Below are 25033 nucleotides of genomic sequence, written 5' to 3'. Positions count from 1 at the left end.
TTGTATTTTGCTCGTAAATATGGTCGAGAAGAAATTCTGATGTTTGATACAATGTATTCCGTTTTTTTAATTAACGTCAGTTTAAGTTTTTTTTGGAGACCAATTTGTTTACAATGTTACGTTGTTAGAAATTACGGAGTTCATTCGTAATTGTATTTTACATTCTGTTTGTCAATAGTTTTTTGTCATGTCTTGAAATTAGGATAATTATTACCCAATTTACCATTAGCGTTGCATGACCCTTATATTCATCTACTATAACCCAAGATAGTAGATTATGTTTTTTGTATATAAAACACTTGCTTTATATAATGACTCTAATGTTGCCTTAATAGGACCCAATATACTCATATTCTGATATGACATATATAATTGTTTAGTATGACCCAAAAGCATATCTATTTTATTAATAATTGATTTTGCATGATTCAATCGTACTAGCTTTATTAATATGTTAAAAACTTGAGTATAATCGTGTTTTTGCAATCTGGTATGTAGTAGTTTTATGCCATGCCTCTTCTGTTTGTCTATGATGACACAGATCTACCTAACAATTCTATGACACACATGTGTTTAATATATATTACAATGAACAATAGAAAATCATCTAATGGTCATTTTAATGGAAAATTTTCTTTGCTTAGAGATGAAACAATATGTAGTACCAATGACATCTAGCCGCTGAATAAAACATGATTCAAAACAAGAGAAATTCTATCTTGAAAGAAATGAACAATTTATCCACTAATTTAAGTTACGACATAACCATTTGGCGAGATCCATAGTTTGCTATCATGTTTTCTACGTTGATCTTTTTTTTCTTGTTCACCTTTGCATAATGTTTAAATGTCGGCTCTTTATTCAGTAACGCGTTGTGATTATTTCCTGCCAACATCAACACACGGTTGTATTTTGCTCGTAAATACTGAAGCACACCTTTGTTTTTAGTCGATAGTCCACAATTCCATTGACCCTCTCTTTCACCCATGTAGACTTCAAGGTGTCTAAGCAAATAAACCCCGTTGTCATCAACATTGTTTGTCGTTCTCCAACTCATCTTCAATCTCTGAATAGGTACGTTAATCACTGATTTGCATTGATTGTGACAACCAATCATTGCTAAATACTTACAAAAGAACGTTCTCTGTGTCATCCATACCAATGCCTCTGGAATGCAGCCGTAGGTGAATCGCAAATCTTGGTCTTCTCCATCTTTACAAGCATCTATAATCACCACTGCTTTTCGTTGGAAACAGAAGCACATAGTGTAGTACCTTTTTGAAACAGAGAATGCAAAGGAAACCTATATTTTTCATAGTATGGATGATAGTGTTGAAAATATTAGTGGAGGTTTTTCTCAAATTAAATTACAGTTGTATCATGGATGCAACAGCAACATACCATATCTATGTCCCCCCATTTGAAGTGTGGTATTTCGCTGACTTCTTTGTCAATGTTTGAGGCAAATTCATCTAGTTTGTCCTCATCATTAACTTTTCCATTAGTCTCCACAACAGTGTAAAGCTACACATGTTAACATCACAAGAGTTAGTTCATAAATTCATCTTACAAAATCATGGTTTAGGTTAACTCACTGTAGGGTAGGTTGTGAAAAATAGCATTTTTGGAGAAGGGACCGATTTCAAAGCTTCCATATGGTTAAGTACAGAGCAGAAGGCGCTAATTATTCCACTAGAAACCTCATGATGCGGCAGTAACGAACAGAATTCCAAAAGCATGACTTCAACAAATCGGTCATTGTATATAATATGTTCTCTGGCATTCAAACAAATATTGACAAATATTAATTTGTTATTAGGTCAAAGATACAACCTGTTCGTATATATCATAACACTTACTCATTTCCGTGGTAAGTGGTCATCAACCAGTAATACATAACTCGTTCATCTGGAGTAAGCTTGCATGACACTTTTATTGCTCTCTCAAGAAATGGTGAACGCAATGCATTAGAACATCTCAGGTCTGCCTTAGGGCGAACGTTCATCATCAATTTTTTATGGTTGTCATGTAGCTACAAGTAGACGGTATATGTCAGTTGTATATGATGTATAAATATACTTTATGTTCAGTGTAGGCAGTACACGCTCTACTACGTACAACTAAATAGATAATTACAACAAATCTTACTTGTTCGTTTGTATAGACGACCAATTCTTTGCCCAGTTTTGGTTCTGACTTATTAGCGAAAGGTGTGACAAAATCCTTGTCAACCTCATCACACTCCATGTACGCTTCCACTGCAGACTGTACAATGGCTTGCACATCGAGTTTCTTATCCTACATATTAATTTTACCAGAAATGTATATAAGACGTCATACAAAACTGTAGTATTTCTTTGATAATGTAAGTAAGGATAGACACATACATTAGTTTCATCCTTGCTTATTAGCTTATTATCCAAACTAGTTATTGATTTCGTTCAGCATCATCTCCACCGCCTTCCATGTAGTCAGCAACGGTTGATTTTACAATCTCTTCCACATTGATAGATCCTTCCTATTTATGGGGTGGCAACATTTAATCATTGTTATAATCTATGGCTGACGTCGTTCTCCTTGACATTTGGATCATAATGTATGCATACAAGAATATATTTCAACGATGTATGTACCTTTTCTAAACACGTATGATGCGATGCACCGCTACCGCTGTTAAATGATGTACCAATTATTGGGTTGTTGACCTGGTACTCACTCTGGATGAGATCATATATGTTAAGTGTTATATATCACCTCAACAAATATTGCAGTACATATAGCTTTCGAACGACATGTTAGCATTAACATTTACCTTTGATGCACACAAACGTGGTGCTCCAGAACCAACACTTATAATAGTTTTTTCAGTGTCCGAGCTTTGAATTCTTCCTATATCTGTGAAGCTACTAATCTCCGAAACAGACTAAAATAAATGGTCAAATTAATTAATGTTTACATATGTCATAGATCACCATAAATAATTGCTACGTATCGATTGATAATATCATTATAGAGCCCTATTTATATCGGTCTATATACATAAAAGTCAGAAATTAGTATACAAGAATTACCTTGTTTACTCCAGCTTGTGGTGTAATATCACAATTTTGTAATTCATTTTTGTTACTTCTTTTTCCTTGTTTCACACCGATTCTTCTTGCGAGATCACCCTGCAATTCAATGTGTTTGTAGAACCAAATACATTGGATAATGGTATAAAATATCAAACTAAAAGAGCATTTATATGATATATATTAGAATAGCTGGTCATGGATTTCAAATATTAGTAAGATCTGAGAATACACTATCAATTACAACAATTATAAAATATGTGTTTTCGGTCATAATAATCGAAACCTAGGGTTAAATTGGGTCATAACAAGATGGTTCTGGGTCATATGACCAACGCATACACTGACAATGACCAGAAAAATCAATAACGAGTTTTGGGTCATACTAAACGAATTAAAGAGTACTAATACATACAATTAATTTGGGTTATAATAAGCTGCGCCTAGGTCATACGAATGTGGGACATTATAATATTAATTAAAAACCATCAGATATGTGTTTGGGTCATATTAAACTAATATTCGTGTCATAGAAATAAAAGGTTAAACACTATGCCAAATAACATGGCCCTAGGTTCCACATTGTCACCGCATCATTACAGATTACATAAGTACTGTACACAACATTGTTCAAATATTTAGTACATGCCAGAATATGTTCACCATCAAAAATTACATTGGTTTGGAGTTAGTCTTCAACTTACATTCTTTGGTACAAACGAAGGATGGATGTCAAACGGTGGCCCTTCCGCAGCAAGCTTTGTAAGATGTGCCGTAACTTTGAGCATGCTCTGCACAGCGTCTACAAGCTCTGGTGTATTGAACTTGTCCTTCGCCAGAGCTGTCTTCAGTGATGCCACCGTGTCCTCCTCATCCACCTCCACCTCTGAAATTACCCCCATCATATTGCAGGCAGTTGATCCAGCAATCTTCATTGCTTCAAAGTTCTTAATTACATTTTTGAAATCAGTTATACTTAGCAACAAATTATGTAGCCCCCTCACAGCATCTTCACTTGGTGATACAAATCCGTCGATTGCAATTTCTCACTGATCCTTTTCCTCCGTTTCTTCCTCTTCAAAAACAAGTATGCCAGATGGACGTGGCAGCTTGTCAGGGTCACCTCTGTCTACTAAACTTCCCCTCCCGATTGTATCAGTAGATTCAAGCTCCATTTTCTCTCTTTGCCTTAGTTTTTCGCTTGTCCAGCCAAAAACTGTGGGAAAAACGCGTGACACCAGAAGTTTTTTATGGAAAACCCGATCCACATAAAAAGCCTAAAATTGAAGTTTAAGTTGTAAGTAGTTATAAGCCATGCTTCATGATTTGAACTTTCATACATACTGTAGATTTTTAAAAGGGAATATTCAAATAAAACTGTATCTAAACAAAGTGTAGTAGAGATCATACCACCAAGAATGCAATAGGTCCTGTGAATGGTGTATTCTTTGTAGACCTCAAGTTTTTAACTGCAACAGACAGTGTTTCGAGAACATATGCACACCAATTGTACTCTTTCACAACCAATATGTCTCTAAACACATAGTCTATATGCGTCCGACACTTCCCATCCCCACAAGGATTAATCAGTAACGTATCTACTATCAGAATGAACACCTAGCGAAACCATTCACCGCCCGACTTATACTTTAAGATCTCTTTAATTAGGTCCTCTGGAAGAATACGGTTGACATTTTTTCCAATTCTTCGAGCAACCTCATCAAAGAATGGCTTTTGTTTTTTGCCTATGGACGCGGTTGATCAATGTCCTCCCGGGAAAATTGCAAGCCGTTCCTTTTCCAGCTGAATAGTGCAGTCTACTTCCCCGAAACTTTTGACCAGGTCATAGGCCATTTTACCCGGGACCTCAGCAATTCCAAAATGCCTCAACTCTCCAAATCCCATGTCTACCACTTCACTCATTTGTTTTTCGTTTAGAGCTTGTATCAACTCGATTATTTTCCAAGGACTGGCCTTCAGCTTCAAGGTTTCGTGCCTTATTTTCTCCTCATCTATATCTCATTTTCCAACTCCCTCCTCTACCTTCTGTTTCCATTTATTCACCTTCTTTGTCACAGGTGCCTTTTTCGGTATTCCTTCTGTTTGTACTTTGTCATTCTTGTCTACTGCTTGGTCGTTTGTATTCATCACAGATTCTTTCCTGCGCTTTGAACCTGTAACCATAAAATCAAATCAAATAATATTCTTTATTGTTAATAGCCTTAGTTGTCATACAATAGAGGAATACCTTTGGACATATCAGGCGAATCGATAACATTAACAGTCTCTTGGACATGGGACGTATCAGCCTTTTCACTTCCTGATGTTTCCAAGTTTGCATTTTTTAGGCTGTCCTTAGCCCTGGCTCTTTTTCTGATAAGGATTTCATTTGCCTTGTTTAAGGACAGACCATTCCTACCTAAACACACACAGTTATTGGAAAAATAAAATAGTATTTCAGTGTCATAATACTTGCACATTGTATTCATTATGAATGTCTCTTAGGTCATGAAGACATTAAACTCAAAAACATATTAAACCACACAGAGATAGGTCATAATATGTGCAATGGTCATTATATCCACAAATCAGTGGTTTTCTTTAAAAGTAATGCTTATTACAGAACATTTGGAAAACTAGGAATTAAACATTTCAAGTGTAACATCACTGGTTGAGTCATATTTGGATGTAATTACATAATGTGCAATGTGCAATGTAACCATAAGAAAGAGGTCAATATTGCGACATAAGTGACATAATAAATTTGAAAGCATATTGCAGATACGTGATACTTTTAAAGAAACATATTATAAACATTAAACAAAAATGACATTTATATACACTCATAAATGCCACCAAAGATCACATTTTGTTTTCCACAAACATTGGGTAGTACCTAAACAGCAGAGATAGAATATAAGACATGTTCCAAATTAATCCCAAGTTCATAACAAAACAAAATTGAATTAGAGATATCATCACAATCATATCAAGTAAGTACTAGTTGGGATCAGCACGCACCTTTTCCAGAAATTAGTAAATCGCCTGCAGACTTTTTGTGATTTTCAATTTGTGGAATGTTTTTGCTATGTGGTTCCATAACTGAAACATTTGAGGGTAAATCACATTACAACAAACAAAGCATATAAATATTCATTTCTTCCATAACTCTTTTCACATATATGGCATACTTATTTATCAGTTACTCCCTCCGTCCCTCAAAATTCGTCACCATTTGACACGGCACGGGTTTTAAGAAATATAATAGAAAGTGGGTTGAAAAAGTTAGTGGCATGTGTGTCCTATTTTTATATATTAGTTTTATAATAAAATGTGAGGGTGAATGAGTTAGTGGAATGTAGGGTCCACTACCAAAAATGGTAAAAGTGAAAGGTGACAAATTTTTAGGGACGGACGAAAAAGAAAATAGATGACAAATTTTCAGGGACGGAGGGAGTATTAAAGAGCAGAGATTCAATATGGTAAAAAATATATAACTTTAACCTAGATTTATGTCATGGATATCAGGAGTGGCTTCATCTGATGCTTCTGTTGAATTTTGGACTTTTGCTTATTAAACAAAAAACCACAATTAAATACCAAATTCCAAAATAGAATCAAAACTACATGCATCAAAATTCCAGAATTTGGTATCGTATTACCTCTCGGAGCCTTTGGGATCTTTTGTAGCTTTGTCTTCGCGGATGTTCTCTCATACACTACGTGAACAACAGATTTAAATTACAAATCAGCCTGATTTTGTCAACTTTAAGTCATGGGTTACAACATCGTACTAACCTTTTCCGTCATGAGGTGCGGATCCAGAAGCTCTTGTGTTTACCATGGTTGTAGTAGTTTTTTTGTTATCCTTCTTCGTCGAGTTTTGAATTCTGCCAAGGTTTTGTGGTAGAGGAATAGGTTTTTATGGAAAACTCGATTTTTGGTGCAGATGAGGTTGAAATAGTGGGGGAGACGACTAATGTTTACAGATTTGTATGGTTTGGGCGATTGGGTAGAGATTTTGGTGATGGGGTTGAGATTTGGGTGTTTTGTCGTTTAGATTCTAGGATTTGTGGGGATGGGGTTGAGATTTTGGTGAGAGATGCATTGAATTGCGCGGGAACCGAAGAATCAACTTAGAAAACGTGTGGAGTAATGATCCCAATTAATCCGGTCTTAATTAACGGAAGGGCGGTTGTTTATATTTTCTATACCTAAATTACCCTTTCATGACATAGATCAATCCTATTATGACCCACAGAAATTGTTGACAAATCCAGATCGTGGCCATTCATTTCCAGATCTTACGGTCCATAATTGGTTTATATATATATATATATATATATATATATATATATAGGGGAGCGTTATTCTCCTTTTCACATCTTAGATCCTTTTTCCTTCTTAATATTACGCATTAGATCTAAGGCATCAACGGATCAGATTGATTCTATAAAACTGGTTCCGTGTTGCATTATAGAAGGTGGTTGTATGCATTACAGGGTTATTATTGACATTTAACGGAAAAGTAACTGCCACATTTTGGTATCTGCGAATAATGCACCACATGGTCACGAGTAATGCATATAATTGACTATATAATGCACAATATGTGAACTGCAATGCATATGAATAAGATGTACCATGTTATGATGTTTGGACACACGTTTCTTGTTTCCCCTAAGGGTTTAATAAGCTTAGGGGCTAGGGTATAGTACGTAGACACGTATGTAATCTTCACATGGTAACGAGTAATGGATATAATTGACTATATAATGCACAATTTGTGAACTGCAATGCATACGAACAAGATGTGTTGTGTTATGATGTTTGACACACGTTACTTGTTTCCCCTAAGGGTTTAATAAGCTTAGGGGCTAGGGTATAGTACGTACGCATTAATAACAAATTATAAAACGATACGAATAATTCACCAAATTGTCACGAGTAATGGATGTTATTAACTATATAATGCACAATATGTGAACTGCAATGCATACGAATAAGATGTACCATGTTATGATGTTTGACACACGTTTCTTGTTTCCCCTAAGGGTTTAATAAGCTTAGGGGCTAGGGTATAGTACGTAGACATTACTAACAAATTGTTGTTATTGGAATATACGTATGTGCATTATTTGGTTTAGGTAGTGCATTATGTAGCTGTTAATTGTCATTATCTCAGTATATTATGCATTATTAGAGGTATTGTGTATATGTTAATCAACGGATTGAAGATTACATACGTGCATTTAGTAATGTCTACGTACTATACCCTAGCCTCTAAGCTTATTAAACCCTTAGGGGAAACAAGAAACGTGTGTCAAACATCATAACATGGTACATCTTATTCGTATGCATTGCAGTTCACATATTGTGCATTATATAGTTAATAACATCCATTACTCGTGACAATTTGGTGAATTATTCGTATCGTTTTATAATTTGTTATTAATGCGTACGTACTATACCCTAGCCCCTAAGCTTATTAAACCCTTAGGGGAAACAAGAAACGTGTGTCAAACATCATAACACAGCACATCTTGTTCGTATGCATTGCAGTTCACAAATTGTGCATTATATAGTCAAATATATCCATTACTCGTTACCATGTGAAGATTACATACATGTCTACGTACTATACCCTAGCCCCTAAGCTTATTAAACCCTTAGGGGAAACAAGAAACGTGTGTCAAACATCATAACACAACACATCTTGTTCGTATGCATTGCAGTTCACATATTGTGCATTATATAGGCAATTATATGCATTACTCGTGACCATGTGGTGCATTATTCGTAGCGGTTTCCAGCCATTATTAAATTACTATTGTACCCTCATAATGCACAAAATAGGACAAATAATGCAACACGGGATTAATTACCCAATGTTGATCTTGACCGTCCATTTCTCTAATCTAATGGCTGATATTAAGAAGGAAAAAGGAGGAAATATAGGAAAAGGAAATGAATACATCCCTATATATATATATATATATATATTGCTACCTAACTGATTAAGGTAGTGTGTTTTGCACTTCATCTCATCGCCGCAACTACAATAATTTATTCCTTTGCCATCGAGTTAATTTTATTTCCATTTTATTGGAGTGTGTAAATATTTAGTGCTTGCAATCGATTGAGCATACTATACATGAAGAGTTGTTTGGAGATTCGACAGTGAGATTTAAATCTATGTCATTTTTGTTCCAATTTTGACTCTTCTAAACTAGCAATGAGGGAGCGCAATGGAAGCCAAACAACCTTGTCCATCAGCATATAGAGGGAAATATGTCAGTAGTTGTGGCACCCATTAGATCATCATTCAAGGAGTCGTTTTTGCATGCTTTCTTTGGTGTTGTCAGGTCAAACAATGACATAAACGTCTTGAATCATTTCAACGTCTTCAACAACATGTTTTAAGGTAGAGCGTCCAATGTAGGCTTCGTGACCAATGGACGTTGGTACAAATGGGGTACTACCTCGCGGACAGAATCCATCCCAGATGGCTTACTTTCATGAGGACTTATTTGTATCGAACAGACATAAAAAGAGATTGTTTTGTACACAAGAGAAGTAGGTCAGAAAATACGTGGAACGTGCTTTTGGAGTGTTCCAATCATGGCTCACAATCGTTAAAGGTCTGGGGCGTATGTGGTTGATGGATGTGCTAACCATTAATATATATGTATACATCATAATGCATGGGCTAGTTATCGGGGACGAAAAGCCACCACCCTTAATTCTATAAGATACACATATCCTTGTTAAATCATCGAAGAAAATAATAAAGTACGAATGACCCCCATTTGTTGGAGTTGGAAACGATCTGCACACATATGTGTGGATCAACTTAAGCACATCCTTAGCATGCACCCATTTCCCAGAGGATTACTCATCATATTTCCTTTGAGACAGAATTCGCATGAATTATATGATTCAAAATAAAATGAATTGAGATATTCTAACTTTCTCTATCATGCTATTCTTTTCTTATTGATATAACCAAGTATGGAATGCCAAATATAATACTTCCTTTCTCCCATAAAAATAGAGGCTCTTTCTCTTTTGGTCCTTCCCATGAAAATAGTCCACTTCTATATCTATCATACTTTATCAATTATGCATTAAAACATGTGTCATCCCTAATGTCTCTAGTTTTATGGGAATGTGGAGAGAGTAGCATTATCAGTATTACATAAGCTAAAGTCTTTTATTTTGTGTATTGAGAATATTTCGTTTGCATTTAAGCATATATAATCCTTATCTAGGAAGACATTTTCATAAAACAATCTGTAAAGAGAAAACGAGCCTCTGGTATTTGCAAATGGAAGGAAAAAACTTTCGATGTCTAACACTAGGATAGAAATAATATTTTTTTAAATAACATAAACGAATAACAATTGAGTAAATCTAGTCTATATCTTGAGGAAATATCTAATCTATAATTTCTTACGCGTTCGGCAACAATTCTTGCTCCGTTTCCAACAGTTCTTATTAATCTAATTAATAAATTAATTAATGTAATTGGGATGTCTATGATTAATTCTAAATTAGTTATGGCAACTTGTATATGAAATAAATCAGAGAAACCAAGTCCCTAACTGACCGCCCAATGGAGTAATTATGTGGCCCAAGACAATTGACGTTGAGCTGCAGAAGCTCATGACTGTGACTTCCTTCGGTTTGTTTGCACGCAGCAAGGGAAGTTTTAGTCCCCTCCGATTCTCTTCCGCGTCCAGCCACCAACTACCAACGACTTTCTCTGAGACGATGTTGGTGGTATAAAGACGCGGCTCGGTGGAGATATTCATATTTTCGAGATGAAAACAAATCTCATAAACTTGTTTTTCCGAAAATTTGTCTTTGGATCTTTTCTATTCTTCTACAAAAAAATTTATCCCTTTTAAAAATTTGCACAAATTTGCAATTTCTAAAATGATTCCACAATTAATCTAACACAATTAAATATGAATCGAACTTGGAACTCTGATACCGTTGCTAAAAATTCATATCAACATCCATCGTATGCTTAGTGGGAAGGTAGGCATGAATATTGATCAAGAATTATAATCAAATATGCATATTGAGCAATCGACGACCACAATTAATAAAATCCTTTAATTGTTGTGTTAATTTGTTTTCTACGATTGTCAAGTGCATGTTGCAGTTGAATTAACTAGTCCACACGTACTATGATCCTACAGAACAATTTCAGTACAAATGTATTACACAAGAAAGCTATGAAATCTTTCTACAAAACTTTACCTATTGTTTGATGTAGATTTTGTGGCCCACATTCTCCACAATGGCCCTATAGACCAATGGGCTCATTACCTATTGCATGAATTAATTAAATAGATCATATTCCAACTATAATTCATTAATTCCACTATTTTAGTAGTTAAATGTGTCAATTCTCGTTAGGTCTCCACAAGTTAGGGGACTTAACCCAACAATGTTTTACCCCATTTGCTTTTCATAAGTCAATAGTAGTATGATGATATGGATGTGACAAAAAAAAACCTAATCTATTCTAGGTGAAGAAGGAAATGAAGTCAAAAAATATTGCATGTGTTCTACCTTAATAATCCTCCAGTTAGCTGTTTGATTTTTTCGTACTCCATTGTACATTGATTAATGCTACTATTTACTTAAAGCATGACCTATCATATGTATCAATTATGTTGACTATTCAGACAACATAAATAAAATGGAATCTTGAACCCTTCATTTTTTGTTCGCCTTGTAAATTGTCCAAGATGACTAAGAAAACCACCTTACTAGGTCCTGATTTGATAATGATAATTTTATTGGAGCTGCCTTTGTTAATCATGCAAAAGAAAATACTATTTGGACCAAGGTTGCATCCACTTATATAATTTTCCTAGGAACTCTTTCCTAGTAGCTCATTAGATGCTTATTTTTGTGTGTGTTGGGCAAGAGTAGAGCAAGGTACAAAAGCTCAGTGCAAGACTGCAAGGCTAACAGAGTTGGGCGAGGATGTCGTTAATTTGCTAGATGGAGTCGGACACGATATGGGACCATGGGCGGACCCAAGTGTATTGGGGGAGGGGCTTAAGCCCACAATGATTTTTTTTTTACTTATTTCTATTCATTGTTTTTAAAATTTATTCAAATTTAGTGTAAGTTATACTGTAAAAGCCTCTACAAATTATCTAAATTACTCAAATATATACTTTAAAATAAAATTTAGAAATCCCAGCTTCTATCGATAAATATTTCTGCGTCCGCCACTATATGGGACTTCAGGAAGATGATGATGACGACAATGACGAACAAGAGTAAGGATTGCTCCTTCATTTGTATGACAATTCTAATTATTTCGATTCACACACCTGTTGTTGAACCTTTTGGATTTTTAGTAGTTGCCATGATTGTACATTGCTTAGAAATTAAATGTGCATTATTGTCGTTATTTATCTCCATAATTGTCTACTAACTCTCATGGCTCCGATGATTGGATTGTGGATAAAATGGTGCCTTAAGCAAACCATTATTTGCTTTCTATTTGTTGTTATCACTTTTGTTTGTGCTACTTAAAGAAACGACAACCCCCTTTTGGCAGAGACGTCGTTTAGTTTCATGCATGATTCCATTTTTTTGACACTTGAAGTTTGATGGATTTGCTATTCCATTCTAGAATTTGTACCCACAAATTTTATTACTATATTATATCCTTTTTGTTATTACCGCTCATCAATTTATTTACTTTTATACGTTCTTCGTTGCTCTGTTTTGCTTTACGAATTTTTGAAAGCATTAATTATTATTATTATTATTACTACTGTTATTACTACTATTTTTATAAGAAAATTGCATAATTATAGTTTATAGCTCAGCTTTGATGTATTTTCCGTAAAGCCTAATTTTTGAAATATTGTTTAAACCTGAAACAATACCAAACATCATGAAACTAAGTCTAATTTATTGTAGGCTAAAGGAGAGGAAAATTTATGTGTTAAGTGATAAACATGGGTTTTGCATATTTGAAGATTTATATTTGAGTCGTTTTAAATGTTAATCATACAAATTAAGTTCTTAAATTGTACTCCATCCGTTCCGCGGTAGTTGAGTCATTTCATTTTTTGCACTCGTTTTGGAAAAAATGATAATAAATAGTTAAAATAAAGAGAAAATAAAGTGAGTGACAAAATAAGGTAAATAAGAGTGTTATCTACATTATTCTCTCTCTTACTTTATCTTTTATTCACTTTAACTATTTATTATCATTTTTCTAAAACAAGTGCAGAAAACGAAATGACTCAACTACCGCGGAACGGATGGTATTTTATATATTTTGGTAATTTGACGTGTTTGTTGATAAATGATAATAGAAAAAAAATAGAAAAATGTGCAAAAAGGCCAAGGTGCCGCAACGCAGTTCAAGCCAATTTTTCCGACAATCTTGAAGTTCAATCAGTTCTTAATGCATATCATTCTCTTCGTCTTTGATAGAGCTTCACATGGGTATCTTGCAAGTTCTCAATCGGAGTTCTGTAGAGAAAGTTATGACTATTCTACGAACATTACGCAAATAAGTCAAAAGCTTATGGAAATTAGGCGGAAATTCAAGGAAGGAAAGAAATTGTTGCCCTTTGAAGTCAAATCTCTCCTATTACTTGGAGGACTCGAAAGTACCATCTTTTTTATGACTTGGAGGACACTTTTTTAGCATGTTTAAACCTTTTTCAAACCTACATATATATACCTCATAACCTAATTCATAATAATAATCTCAAAACCTCCAATCCTTCTCCATCTCTAAACATAAATTCTTTCATTCCATATTTCGCACACAATTCTCCATTTTCTATAGGAGCGGAGCTGTATAGATCCAGGCAAGAAAAAACTGAAGACTGCAGGCAAGAAAAGATTGAAGACTGCATAATTCTACTTTGGGTTTTGTTTTGTTTACTTCATGTCTAGTCCTTTGATTGTTATTTTTTCGCTTGTCTATGAGTAGTAAACATGGAATTTTTGGTAATTATACTATGACTTTGAGTTGTTTATCCAATTGATTTTCTTTGTTATTGCTTGTAGTTATTTCAATTTCTATTGTGCTTATACGCTTGTTTGATTGACCATTTTATGAAAGCATGTGGATTTTACTACAATAATCGAGGGATGAGTAGTTTAATTTAAAAGAGGAAAAATTGACATCTTAACCAAAAAGTTCATCAGATAAATTACTTTCATTCAAAAGTTCAAGTCTCACGACTATTATTGGTTAAGATGTCAATTTTCACCTCTTTCAAATTAAACTACTCATTTCTCAATTATTGTAGTAAAATCCGCATGCATTCATAAGATGATCAATCTAATAAATGTACAAGCACAAGAGAAATTGAAATAAATACAACAACGAAAAAGAAAAATCAATTGAATAAATAACTCAAAGTCATAGTATAATTACCAAAAATTCCACAAAATGGGTAGACACATAGTAAAAACAACAATTAAAGTACTAGACATGTAGTAAAACAAAACAAAACCCAGTGTTTAACTTTGCAGTCTTCAGTCTCGCTACTATGGAAGATGGATGAATTATGTATGGAATATGGAATGGAAGAATTTATGTTTAAAGATGGAGAATGATTGGAGGTTCTGATATGAATATTATGAATTAGGTTATGGGGTTTTATCTGGCTATGTGACGAAAGCCCTAACTATCAACACTAGCAATTACATGCCAGGACAATTGGAGTCGCATAGAATTGTGCCTCAAGGAAAATATACGATTTTAGTTATGTAATTTTAGGATTTTTTGTATTTTTGATTAAGTAATTTATAGTAGTTAATTATGTCTTTAAAATGAAATATTTTTTTAGTAATTGTATTTTTAACTTAAAGAAATAAAATATTTTAATTCATAAATGGTTATGTGAAAGAATGATAGATTATGTGTATTGTGTTTTCAATAAAAAATAATGTAAAAAGTTGTGTGAAGTCCATAAATAATAGGGATGTCAATCGGGCCAACCCGTTCGGGTTCGGGCCAACCCATTCGGGTTGACGGGCCATTTGGGTACGGGCTATTCGGGTTATGATTTTTTCGGGTTATAAAAGTTCGACCCTAACCCTAACCCTTCGGGTTTCGGGACAACCCACCGGGTTATTCGGGCCAATGTGTATTTTTAATTCTTTTAATATTTTCAAAAAAATAATACGTATTTTAAATTTTCTTTAATTATATACATATTTTTTATTAATCATTCAACAATGAAATACGTATTTTTAATTATTTAAATACATATTTTAAGATTTTTAAAAAAGATTAAGTTATTTAAATTAAAATAACTTATTCATTACGTAATTATTTACAAAATATCTATCAATAGTATGTTTATGTTTATGTTTATGTATTTAAAACATAAATCAACACTTTGTTTCAAAATTCAAACATAAATCAATTCGTAGAAAATTAAATAAATTTTTCATAATGTTAGAGGTGCATCGTAGATGTAACAAAAATATTTTGAATTGTTATAGAGTGAATTATCAAGATGCTAGCTAATTAGAGTAATTCTAAGTTTTCTTGAATTATGATTGGTCAAATTTAATTTATTCCAGCTGTAAATAAGTCAAATAATAATTTATCTTTGTTTGAAGAATCATCAAAGTACGCATAATTCAATGACGAAGCGGCGTCAAAACACTTTGCACTATTATATTGTAAATATACTAAAAGAAAGCTTTTATATACGGGTATTTATGAATCCATGAACCACATAGTGATTTTTTTCGTGATCTTATATAGTCGTTTGACGTATTTGGATTTTGCATGGTTTTAGATGGTTGTCTTGGATGATTTTGATTATATTTCAATATTTTGGTATGTTTACATCTTTGTTGAGAAATGATAGAAAATGGATTAGAAAATGTACGCAAAATATGTGGATGTGCAGCAGCCTTGTTTGAGTCAATGTTTCTCGCGATTTTGAAGTCTGATAAACCTCTAATACATATCATTCTCTTCGTCTTCGAAAGAGCTTTGCGTCGATATATTGCACGCCTCAATCGGAGCTTTGTAGAGAAAGTTATGACCGTTACAAAAACTGCTCGCTGTGCAGAAGCCTTCAACCCGACGGGCCGACCCGTAACCCGAACGGGTCAGCCCGCCTAACCCGACAACCCGAACGGGTCAGCCCGAATGGCCCGATTTTAAATTCGGGCTGCGGAATTACAACCCTAACCCTGTATTTTTATCGGGTTATTCGGGCCGGCCCACGGGTTCGGGTTACATTGACATCCCTAATAAATAATATAGTGAATAAATTGCTATGGAGTTTTGATGCTCTAATTAGCTCACTTGATCTATGGGGAAATAGCCGAGTGTAGTTGATCATAAGGTTGGGGAAAATACCGAAATAGCGCTTTTATTGTATCGAAAAAATATCAAATTTTCGGTATACCGTGATTTTCGGTAAGGTAATAGAATGAATTTTCATATACTGCGGTATATCGCGGCATACCGAAATTCAGTATATACCGTAAATTAAGGTATATACCGTGAAATATAAATATCATTATATATAAAATATATTTTATATTTTTAAATTATAAAATCTATGGTGAAATATAAATATAATTATGAATAAAATATATTTAATATATTTTTAAAATTATAAAATATAAATAATATAATAAAAAATCAAACATTCTATTTTTATTGATGTTGAAAGTTAGATATATCTCAAAAGTATGGTATACCGAATTTCGGTAAGATAAATGTATATTTTTTGTCGCATACCGAATTTACGGTAAGATATACGGTATGATAGTTTTGGTAAGGTATACCGTACCTACCCACCCTCAGACGACCATTTTTAACAAAAACAAAATTATGCTAGTACTTTGAGGATATCACATTCATTAAGAAACTAAAACAAGTATTCCTGCATCATATCTTATTCAACTTTTCTTTTTAGTTTGTTCGGCTCAAGATATTCATTTTATATATTTAGACATAAATTTTTCTCTCATCCTTCTTATTAAATATTTAACTATATTTTTTTCTCTGCTTACTCTAACTAATAATTCCTTCTAAAATTTTATGCCAATAAAGAATATGAATATTTTTGAGTGGGACAGGAAGGAAGGGTAATAGGGAGCATAGATATATTTCTAATCCAATTATTGATTTCCACTTGGCAAAATAGGTGAAATTGGGTTGGGCATCCAACAAATTAATGTCGTTTAACAACTTTTAAGTTTTCAGGGATAATTAACTAACCCTCGTACGTTTGACTAGTTTACAATACAGGAGAAAAATTAATTAGAAATATTAGAGGGGTAGCTAACCTACTATAAAATTGAAAGTCGGTTCTTTTTCCTAACCTCGTGGCTCATGTATAATTGTAGTTGTATATTAATTTATTCGAAAAAAATATTTAACGTTCTTCCGTTAACTTTTTCTCAAAATAACTTGCTGACATTTTTTATTGATACACTTCCATGAAAAATAATCTCCTTTTTTTTATTTTCATTCATACTCCATTAAAAATAAAAAAATTATTCTAATTTATTATTTATTTTTTTATTTTTCTTTTCTATTTTATCCACATTTCTCCTTCTCTCTTACTTACTTTATTTATTTATTTCTTATATTTTATTAATTTTATATTAAAATTCATATTATTCAATTATTTTTAGTGGAAAAATAGTAACTAAAATTTCTCCAAACATAAATTTCAAATGCAAAAAATCAATTATATGGTGGGGGAGGAGGTAGGGGTGGCAAAACGGGTTACCCGCGGGTATCCGCACCCGACAAGTCGGGTACCCGTAACCGATTTTAGCCAAATTTGTTGTCCCAATATCCGCCCTGCGACATACCGGGATTACTCGATACTCGTGTCGGGTATCCCGTACCAGACATTGCGGGTACCCGTACCCGACCCGAAATCCTAATAAAAAATCTGAAAACCATAATAGTCCAATGTTCCCTAATTTACTTTATTAATATCGTTGGTAAGCTTTGAATAGATTTGGAATAAAAGTGAGGGGACACTCTATAGCCAGTTTCAGTGAGTTTTCAATTGTATGTTCGTTGGAATATAAAAATATTTCAAAAAAACTCTTAGATTATAGTATAAAGTACTCTCAGTGTTCCGCCTTAATAGAGACGTTTCATTTTAAATTTTTTCCACTCATTTTGAAAAAATAATAATATAAATACTATTCTCTACATTATTATCTCTCTTACTTTACTTTTTCTCCATTATAACTATTTATTTTTTATTTTTCAAAATGAGTGTGTATATGGCAATTATTATTTAACTACTTACTTTTTTTCTCCACTTTAACTATTTGAAACGTCTCAATTAATATGGAATAGATGGAGTATTAAAAGATGGTATATTGCTAATACTAATAATAACGGGTGTTATCGGGATTAACGGGTATACCCGCTACCCGCAAAACTCTAAAACGCACTACCCGATCCCGCTCCGTTTCCCATTATCATCGGGTAGCGAGTACCCGATACCCAGTGAATAATGGGTCGAAATGAGAATTATCCATTACCCGCTACCATTTTGCCCCTCAAGGAGTAGGTACGCATTTCATTTCCCTTCCCTAAATGTGTCGGTTCAAAAAAATGAATAAACTAATACCAACAGTAATATAAAGCCATCTTTATTTCTGAATCTGAGATTACCATTAACATTTCACACTATTAAAGCTTTGTACCAGTTGGTTATTTCTCATTTTAAAACGCACTAGGACTTATTAGGTCATGACTATTTATTAGATTTAAAGAAAAGGTAATTACTATACAATTAATTTATTTTATCATATCACTGTAATTATTAAAAAATATTTAAAAGAAAGAATACGCCAGATGTCTGAATTCCCAATAGAGGTCCCCCAATTCAACCCCACCCACCACCTATTCACTCATTATAAAGTTTTCACCAAATGAATCGACAAGCCTAAAATAAATGGGGCCAAAAATAGGTAAATCATTAACTAGAATTACAGCCCCAATCATTGAAACGTTGGACAAATATTTATGATTTATTTATAATCACGACCCTCCTAATTCAATAATTTCATTAATCCATATTGACTCACAAACAAACACAACCTTCACTTGCTTAAAACTCAAGTTCAAGAGCCCTTGTGTTGTGTCCAATAAAAATGGTCCGCCGCAATTTACAAAACACAACGATTTTTTTTATTAATAATTAAAGAGATCAAAAATTAGGGCTGATATTTACTCAACTAGTTCAGTACAGCCTCACTAAAACATATACTTTGACAACACTAGGAAGTGCTACTACATCAATCTTTTTTTACCTTTTCTTTTCTTCTCTTCTTCCCTAAATCCAAGAAATTGAAGGCTGAATCGAATAAATCAAGAAATTTTGAGAGCAAATGTTAAGATACATGACGATGATACCTAGCCATCCATTGTTATACTTCACTAACTTCTCCTTCCTCGCAGACGCCCACGTCGATCACCAACCTCTTCTCCTTCGAGCTCAGCACCCTGCAACAGTTTCTTCTCGGAGACTGTCGTGGAAAAACACAACTCAACAATCAACAAACAAATACATGAAGAAATATAGACATATTAGTTCATCTCTTGACAGTGAGATTTAGATTTAGTATTGAGTGGTCAGCTTTCACTTATAGTTTGTCTTCGTATTAGGTACATTAGTACCAACTTGCACATGCTGAGTTTTTTCGATATTTAAAGCATGAGACGACGCAGCAACAGCAAGCAAGAATTGGAGAAACATCTAATCTAACATATGTGGGAGTGTTTAACAGCAATGTAGAATGATTGAGATGGAGATATTCACTTACCCTGTTCCACAAATGTGGATCGGGTTTCTTGTAAACTTCAACAGTCTCAACTTCGCCCGGGCTGGTCATCTTCCATCTGCATTGCGGGTGAGGAACATGGTGCCGTGTGTACTGGGTCAGTGTTTGGTTAGTGCTTGACTCTGTTCTAGCCTTCGAGAAATAGAACACAAATGGCTTCTGACACGGGTTCCTCATAACCGGGCGAGTGTTGAATGCATAGGCCGTGTAATCAGCTCGTCTGTACCAATTCAAGAAAGTCCTAGACGGCATCTCTATTTCTCTAGGCGACAGCACCCCACGGAACACCTGAATGGCAAAGCCCCAAGACACAGATACAGTCCAGCCCTTCTTCTTCTCGTAGCAAATGGATTGCTGCATTAGGCCAGCTGAGTCGAGCTGCATTGGGATTTTCAGCCGCTTTAAAGCTTCCAACCGAGTGGCATTTGGGAATATCGGTTCCACGACGTCTAGGTGGTGCAAAGACACCAACGGCGTCACCGGGTGCGCAGAAAGAAGCCCAAACAGATTGCCATAAACATCGTACTGCATTAACACCCCACCAAATTAGACTCACTCTATTAGAGTTTAGACCATACCAACAACAATCCACTAACAACTCTCACGCACAAACAAGACACTTGTCAAATACAGTAGAAAACATAATTCAACTAAGGAGTGGGTTGGGGAAGAAAATGATGCAAATTTTGACCCCACGAATCAACAACATGATTAAATGAGTGGGACCATCATCATCACACCCCATTTTCACCTCATTGGATTCCGGTTTTCCCCCAATTTACAACTCCAATGCGATAAAACCCGTGAGCTACAAGCCTACAATGCTCTGTTATCAATATTCATCTACATCCCCTAAAACAAAATCAAAGAGACTTGAAAATGTAGAGACAAAACTCGTTCTTGTTTGACAGTATACACAGAGCAGAGGCAAGAAAAGTCATTGAAGAGGCATGGTACAATGTAGAATAAAAAATCAATCTTTACACAGAATAGAAAGAATCAGGTCTGATTTCAAGCTGTATACAAGAAATGCATGCTCCCCCAAAATACGCAACATTGAAACAGACCACATGATAAGTTCTAAAAATAACGAGAATCAAAATTAACAAAACCAGAAAAAAGGGGAAGAAAAAAACAAACGAACCAACTCACCTGGTGAAAACCGAGTTCCTTGGTGAGTGGCACTCCGAGTTCAGCCATACACGCCTGCATTCTGTCATCGGAGCCGTACAATCCGGGGTAGCGCTGAATGCAACGATCCTGCATCTTCTCGAGGGCAACTGCCAAGGGGTAGCTAATCGCGAATCCGCCGCCGCCGTAGGCCATGCCGTAGGAGAAGTAAATGTTCTGCAAATGGCTCTCGCTCAAGCTCCCGATGTAGTAGTACTGATTGTGGTCGTACTTGTTCAGGATCCTCACCAGATTGTCCCTCACGAAAACGGTGTCGTCGTCGCCCATCACGAACCACCGCACATTCTCCGCCACTCCCAGCCTCACCGTCTCCGATACGATCCTCGAAATCCGGATTGCGGATCGGTGCCCCTGCTTGTTCTTGTACGCGAATCGCGATGTGTCGCCGGAGATTTTCAGCTCCGGCAGCCGCCCGCTCTCGTTGCGGTGCGTCTTCACCGGGCTGTCCAGCCACACGATCCCCCGCATTCCCATCTCCGGCCGCCACCACAGCTTGATATACTCCTTCCGCTGCTCCCATAGCTTCGCCGACGCCGCAATGCCGAACACGATGTGCTCCAGCCCCGTTTTCGGCGGAGGAATCGAGGCATTATTCGCGGTGGAGAGATGGAGGGTTTTGTGGAAGATATCGGCGTCGTCGGCGCAGGAGAGGGCGGCGCCTCCGGCGCCGTGGGAGGAGGAAACGAGCTTCAATGTGTAGACGACGTAGGTGGCGGAGACGAAGAGAATCAGCCACACCATCATTTTAGGCAGGATTTTGGGCTGCGACGCGGCGCCTCCGGTGAAAACCCTCATCGGCTCCCAGACGAATTTCTCAGGGCTATTGTGAGCCGCTTTCATTCTTATTTTTCTTCAATTTTCCCTCCAATTTTACCAAAAACCACCCCCCAAATCCGATTTAATTAGCTCCAATGCGGATGAGAAATAAGAGATGAATTGAATGAATCTGGCTGTGTAAGACGACAAGAAGAGGAGGGGAATCGAACAACGCAGATCTAGAGAGAGTAAATGCAGATAAAGAAGGGGGGAAAGATGGAGCATGCACAGGTGGCAGGGGCAGGCTGCTGCACACACACACACACACACCTCTTCTCTGTTGCAGAGACACCCTTTCACTACCTACTTATATATATGTATCTATATATTGGCACCGTATACGATGCCATTGCTCTCGCTTTTTCAATTATTTTAGTTGCTCTAATATTTTTAATATATATATCCTCATACCTTTTATAAATAAAAATGAATTAATTTTAGTTAAGTTACCAAAATACAGAGTAACAAATGTGAATATTTGTAAAAAAGAATTAGTTGTAATTAACGAAGAGATTAGATAGATACAAAATGGAGTGTATGTAGGAGGAAGAGATCGAGTAAATATTGAAGAAAGCGCGTGAGGCAGAGTAGTAGATTTGAGGCGAAGTAATTTCACAATTTAGGCTGAATATGAATTTAAATGAAACGCAAACTACATTTATTAAGATTAATTTGATGTATCTTAATATAATCTCAGTCCACTGCATTCAACTCAAGGATCTCCGATTTATATTCTTACTATTATAGGAACGAAATACAATGTTTATTGAAATAGTCTAAGTTTTACCATCAAAATTAAATTAAATTAAATAGGAGTAGTAACAAAGATTAATTAATACTCTCTCCATTCCTCATTTATTATCAACTTTTACCATTTTTATTTATCTCATATTTATTGTCTATTTTCAATTTTTACATACTAACTGATAATTACGCCCTACTTCCACTAATTTATTTCACTAATATTTTATACTTTTTATATCTCATAAAAATACGAAAATTTTCTATTTATAAAAAGTTTTCACCAATTCATTACGCATATACATCAATTTATATATATCAATTGGGCACCCATTATTAAATACTAATAATAATGTAAATCTCATTATCAAACGACATTACTTTAAATACATTTTTTTTCATCTCTCTTAATTTATCAGTTGTATTTTAATTTTTGTGCATTTCAAATGTTACATATTTTTATAATTGAAACTCATATTATATTAAAAAATTTAATGCATTTTTTTACATTTTAAAAAATGTGGGTCGGAAAGAAAGTCAACAATAAATGGGGGTGAAAAATTTAATTAACAAAGCATTAAGTAAAAATATAGAAACATGGAGGTAACAAAAGGCACAAACTTTATTATTGTTCGGTCAAATACTGGAACGTTTATAACGGCAATTGCAAATTGCAATGTTATGTAATTTGATAGTATTTGTTTTTATTTTCATGATTTATTAATAAAATTTAACATGAAAATTCACTATTAAATAATTAGGGTAAATTATCTAGATGAAATCAAAAAAGCCAAAAAAAAGAAAAGAAAATCTAATCTTGTAAAGAAAAAAACATTTCTTTTACTAACATTTATTTTTTGTAAAGTGGTAATAGTAAGATATTAGGGACCAGTCATTGTTGCTAAAGTTATTTTAAGTTGAATTAAAATATTAGTATTTGATTAGAAATGGACAGATCTAAGTGTGGCTCTTATCAAAATCTAACTATTTATGGTGGTAGTTAAATACTCCTTAGAGCATCCACAATCGTGCTCTGGCCAGCGGCACGGTTGTGGGCCCGAGCGGTACTATTCATGCCTACTCTCTGGCAAGAGCACAACACCCACAACTGTGCTCTTCCGCAAGGACGAGCACAATTAATTTAATATTCAATTAAACATAAACATTTCCATAATACTAAAATTCATTAAAAAAACATAAATAATATTACAAATGACAAATAAAATAAAAAACGACATAATTAAAATCCTAAAAATTAAAAATTACATAATTAAAATACTAAAAATTAAAAAAAACCACTACTCGTTGCCGAATTTCGCTCACATGTGTTTGATTAGGTCTTCTTGTAGCTGAATGTGGGTTCGGGTATCGCGCATTGTGTGCCTTGTCTCGATCCTCTGGCCAACCGTCGTATGCTCACCTCGGCGTGGGGGAGAACTCGCTGTTGAGCTTCCGACTTCATCCTCGTCGTAGAAGCTAGCCGCCCTTGGCCCTTCGTCGGCTATAATCATGTTGTGTAAGATAATACACGTGAACATGATGGCGGCGATATTATTAACGTACCACAGCCGAGCCGGGGCCTTCACAATGTTAAATCGGGCTTGAAGGACCCCGAAGACTCTTTCAACGTCTTTCCGCGCGGACTCTTAACGCTGCGCAAAAAGAACCCGCCTCGGGTCGTGCGGGTTGTGGAGCGTCTTCACGAACGTCGACCACCTTGGGTAGATACCATCGGCGAGATAGTAACCCATGTGGTATGTATTTCCGTTGATGGTGAAGTCGATCGTCGGTGCTACACCATTCATCACATCATTGAAGAGTGGTGAAGAATAGAGCACGTTCAAGTCGTTGTTGGCTCCGGCAACGCCGAAATATGCATGCCAAATCCATAGGCGGTAGTCGGCGACCGCCTCAAGGATAAGTGTTGGGCCGCCGCCTTTGTGACCGCTTAAGTGTTGCCCCCTCCAAGCATTCGGGCAATTCTTCCACCTCCAATGCATGCAGTCAATGCTGCCAAGCATTCCGGGGAAGCCATGGACTGATTCGTGAAGACGCAGCAACTGTTGGCAATCATCGGTGCTGGGTGCCCGAAGGAATTCATCCCCGAAAGCTGAACGAACGCCCTCGCAAAAATTCTTTAGACAAAGGATTCCAGTGGACTCACCGATATGCAAATACTCGTCGAAGATGTCGGCCGTTTGCCCAGTAGCGAGTTGTCGGATGGCACACGTACACTTCTGCAACGGCGTGATACTTTGCCGGCCGGCTGCATTTTGACCTGTTTGGAAGAATTCAACACGTGCGGACAATGTGTTGACAATTCGCATGAACAAGCGCTTTGACATGCGAAAACGGCGCCT

General features: G+C 35.4%; 1 protein-coding gene across 1 annotated transcript; it reads right to left on the bottom strand.

Moving 5' to 3' along the window:
* Positions 1–19228: 19228 nt before the first annotated feature.
* LOC121780003 lies at positions 19229–22260 on the bottom strand. Its single transcript, XM_042177516.1, has 3 exons — positions 21078–22260; positions 19908–20450; positions 19229–19610 (listed from the first exon to the last, which is right to left on the bottom strand). The coding sequence occupies exons 1-3, from the start codon at positions 21954–21956 to the stop codon at positions 19512–19514; spliced, it is 1521 nt and encodes a 506-aa protein (XP_042033450.1). The 5' UTR covers positions 21957–22260; the 3' UTR covers positions 19229–19511.
* Positions 22261–25033: the final 2773 nt, after the last annotated feature.

This window comes from Salvia splendens, chromosome 19 (genome assembly GCF_004379255.2).
Source record: "Salvia splendens isolate huo1 chromosome 19, SspV2, whole genome shotgun sequence".
Taxonomy (NCBI): Eukaryota; Viridiplantae; Streptophyta; class Magnoliopsida; order Lamiales; family Lamiaceae; genus Salvia; species Salvia splendens.
This window is presented reverse-complemented; position numbering and strand designations above follow the sequence as displayed.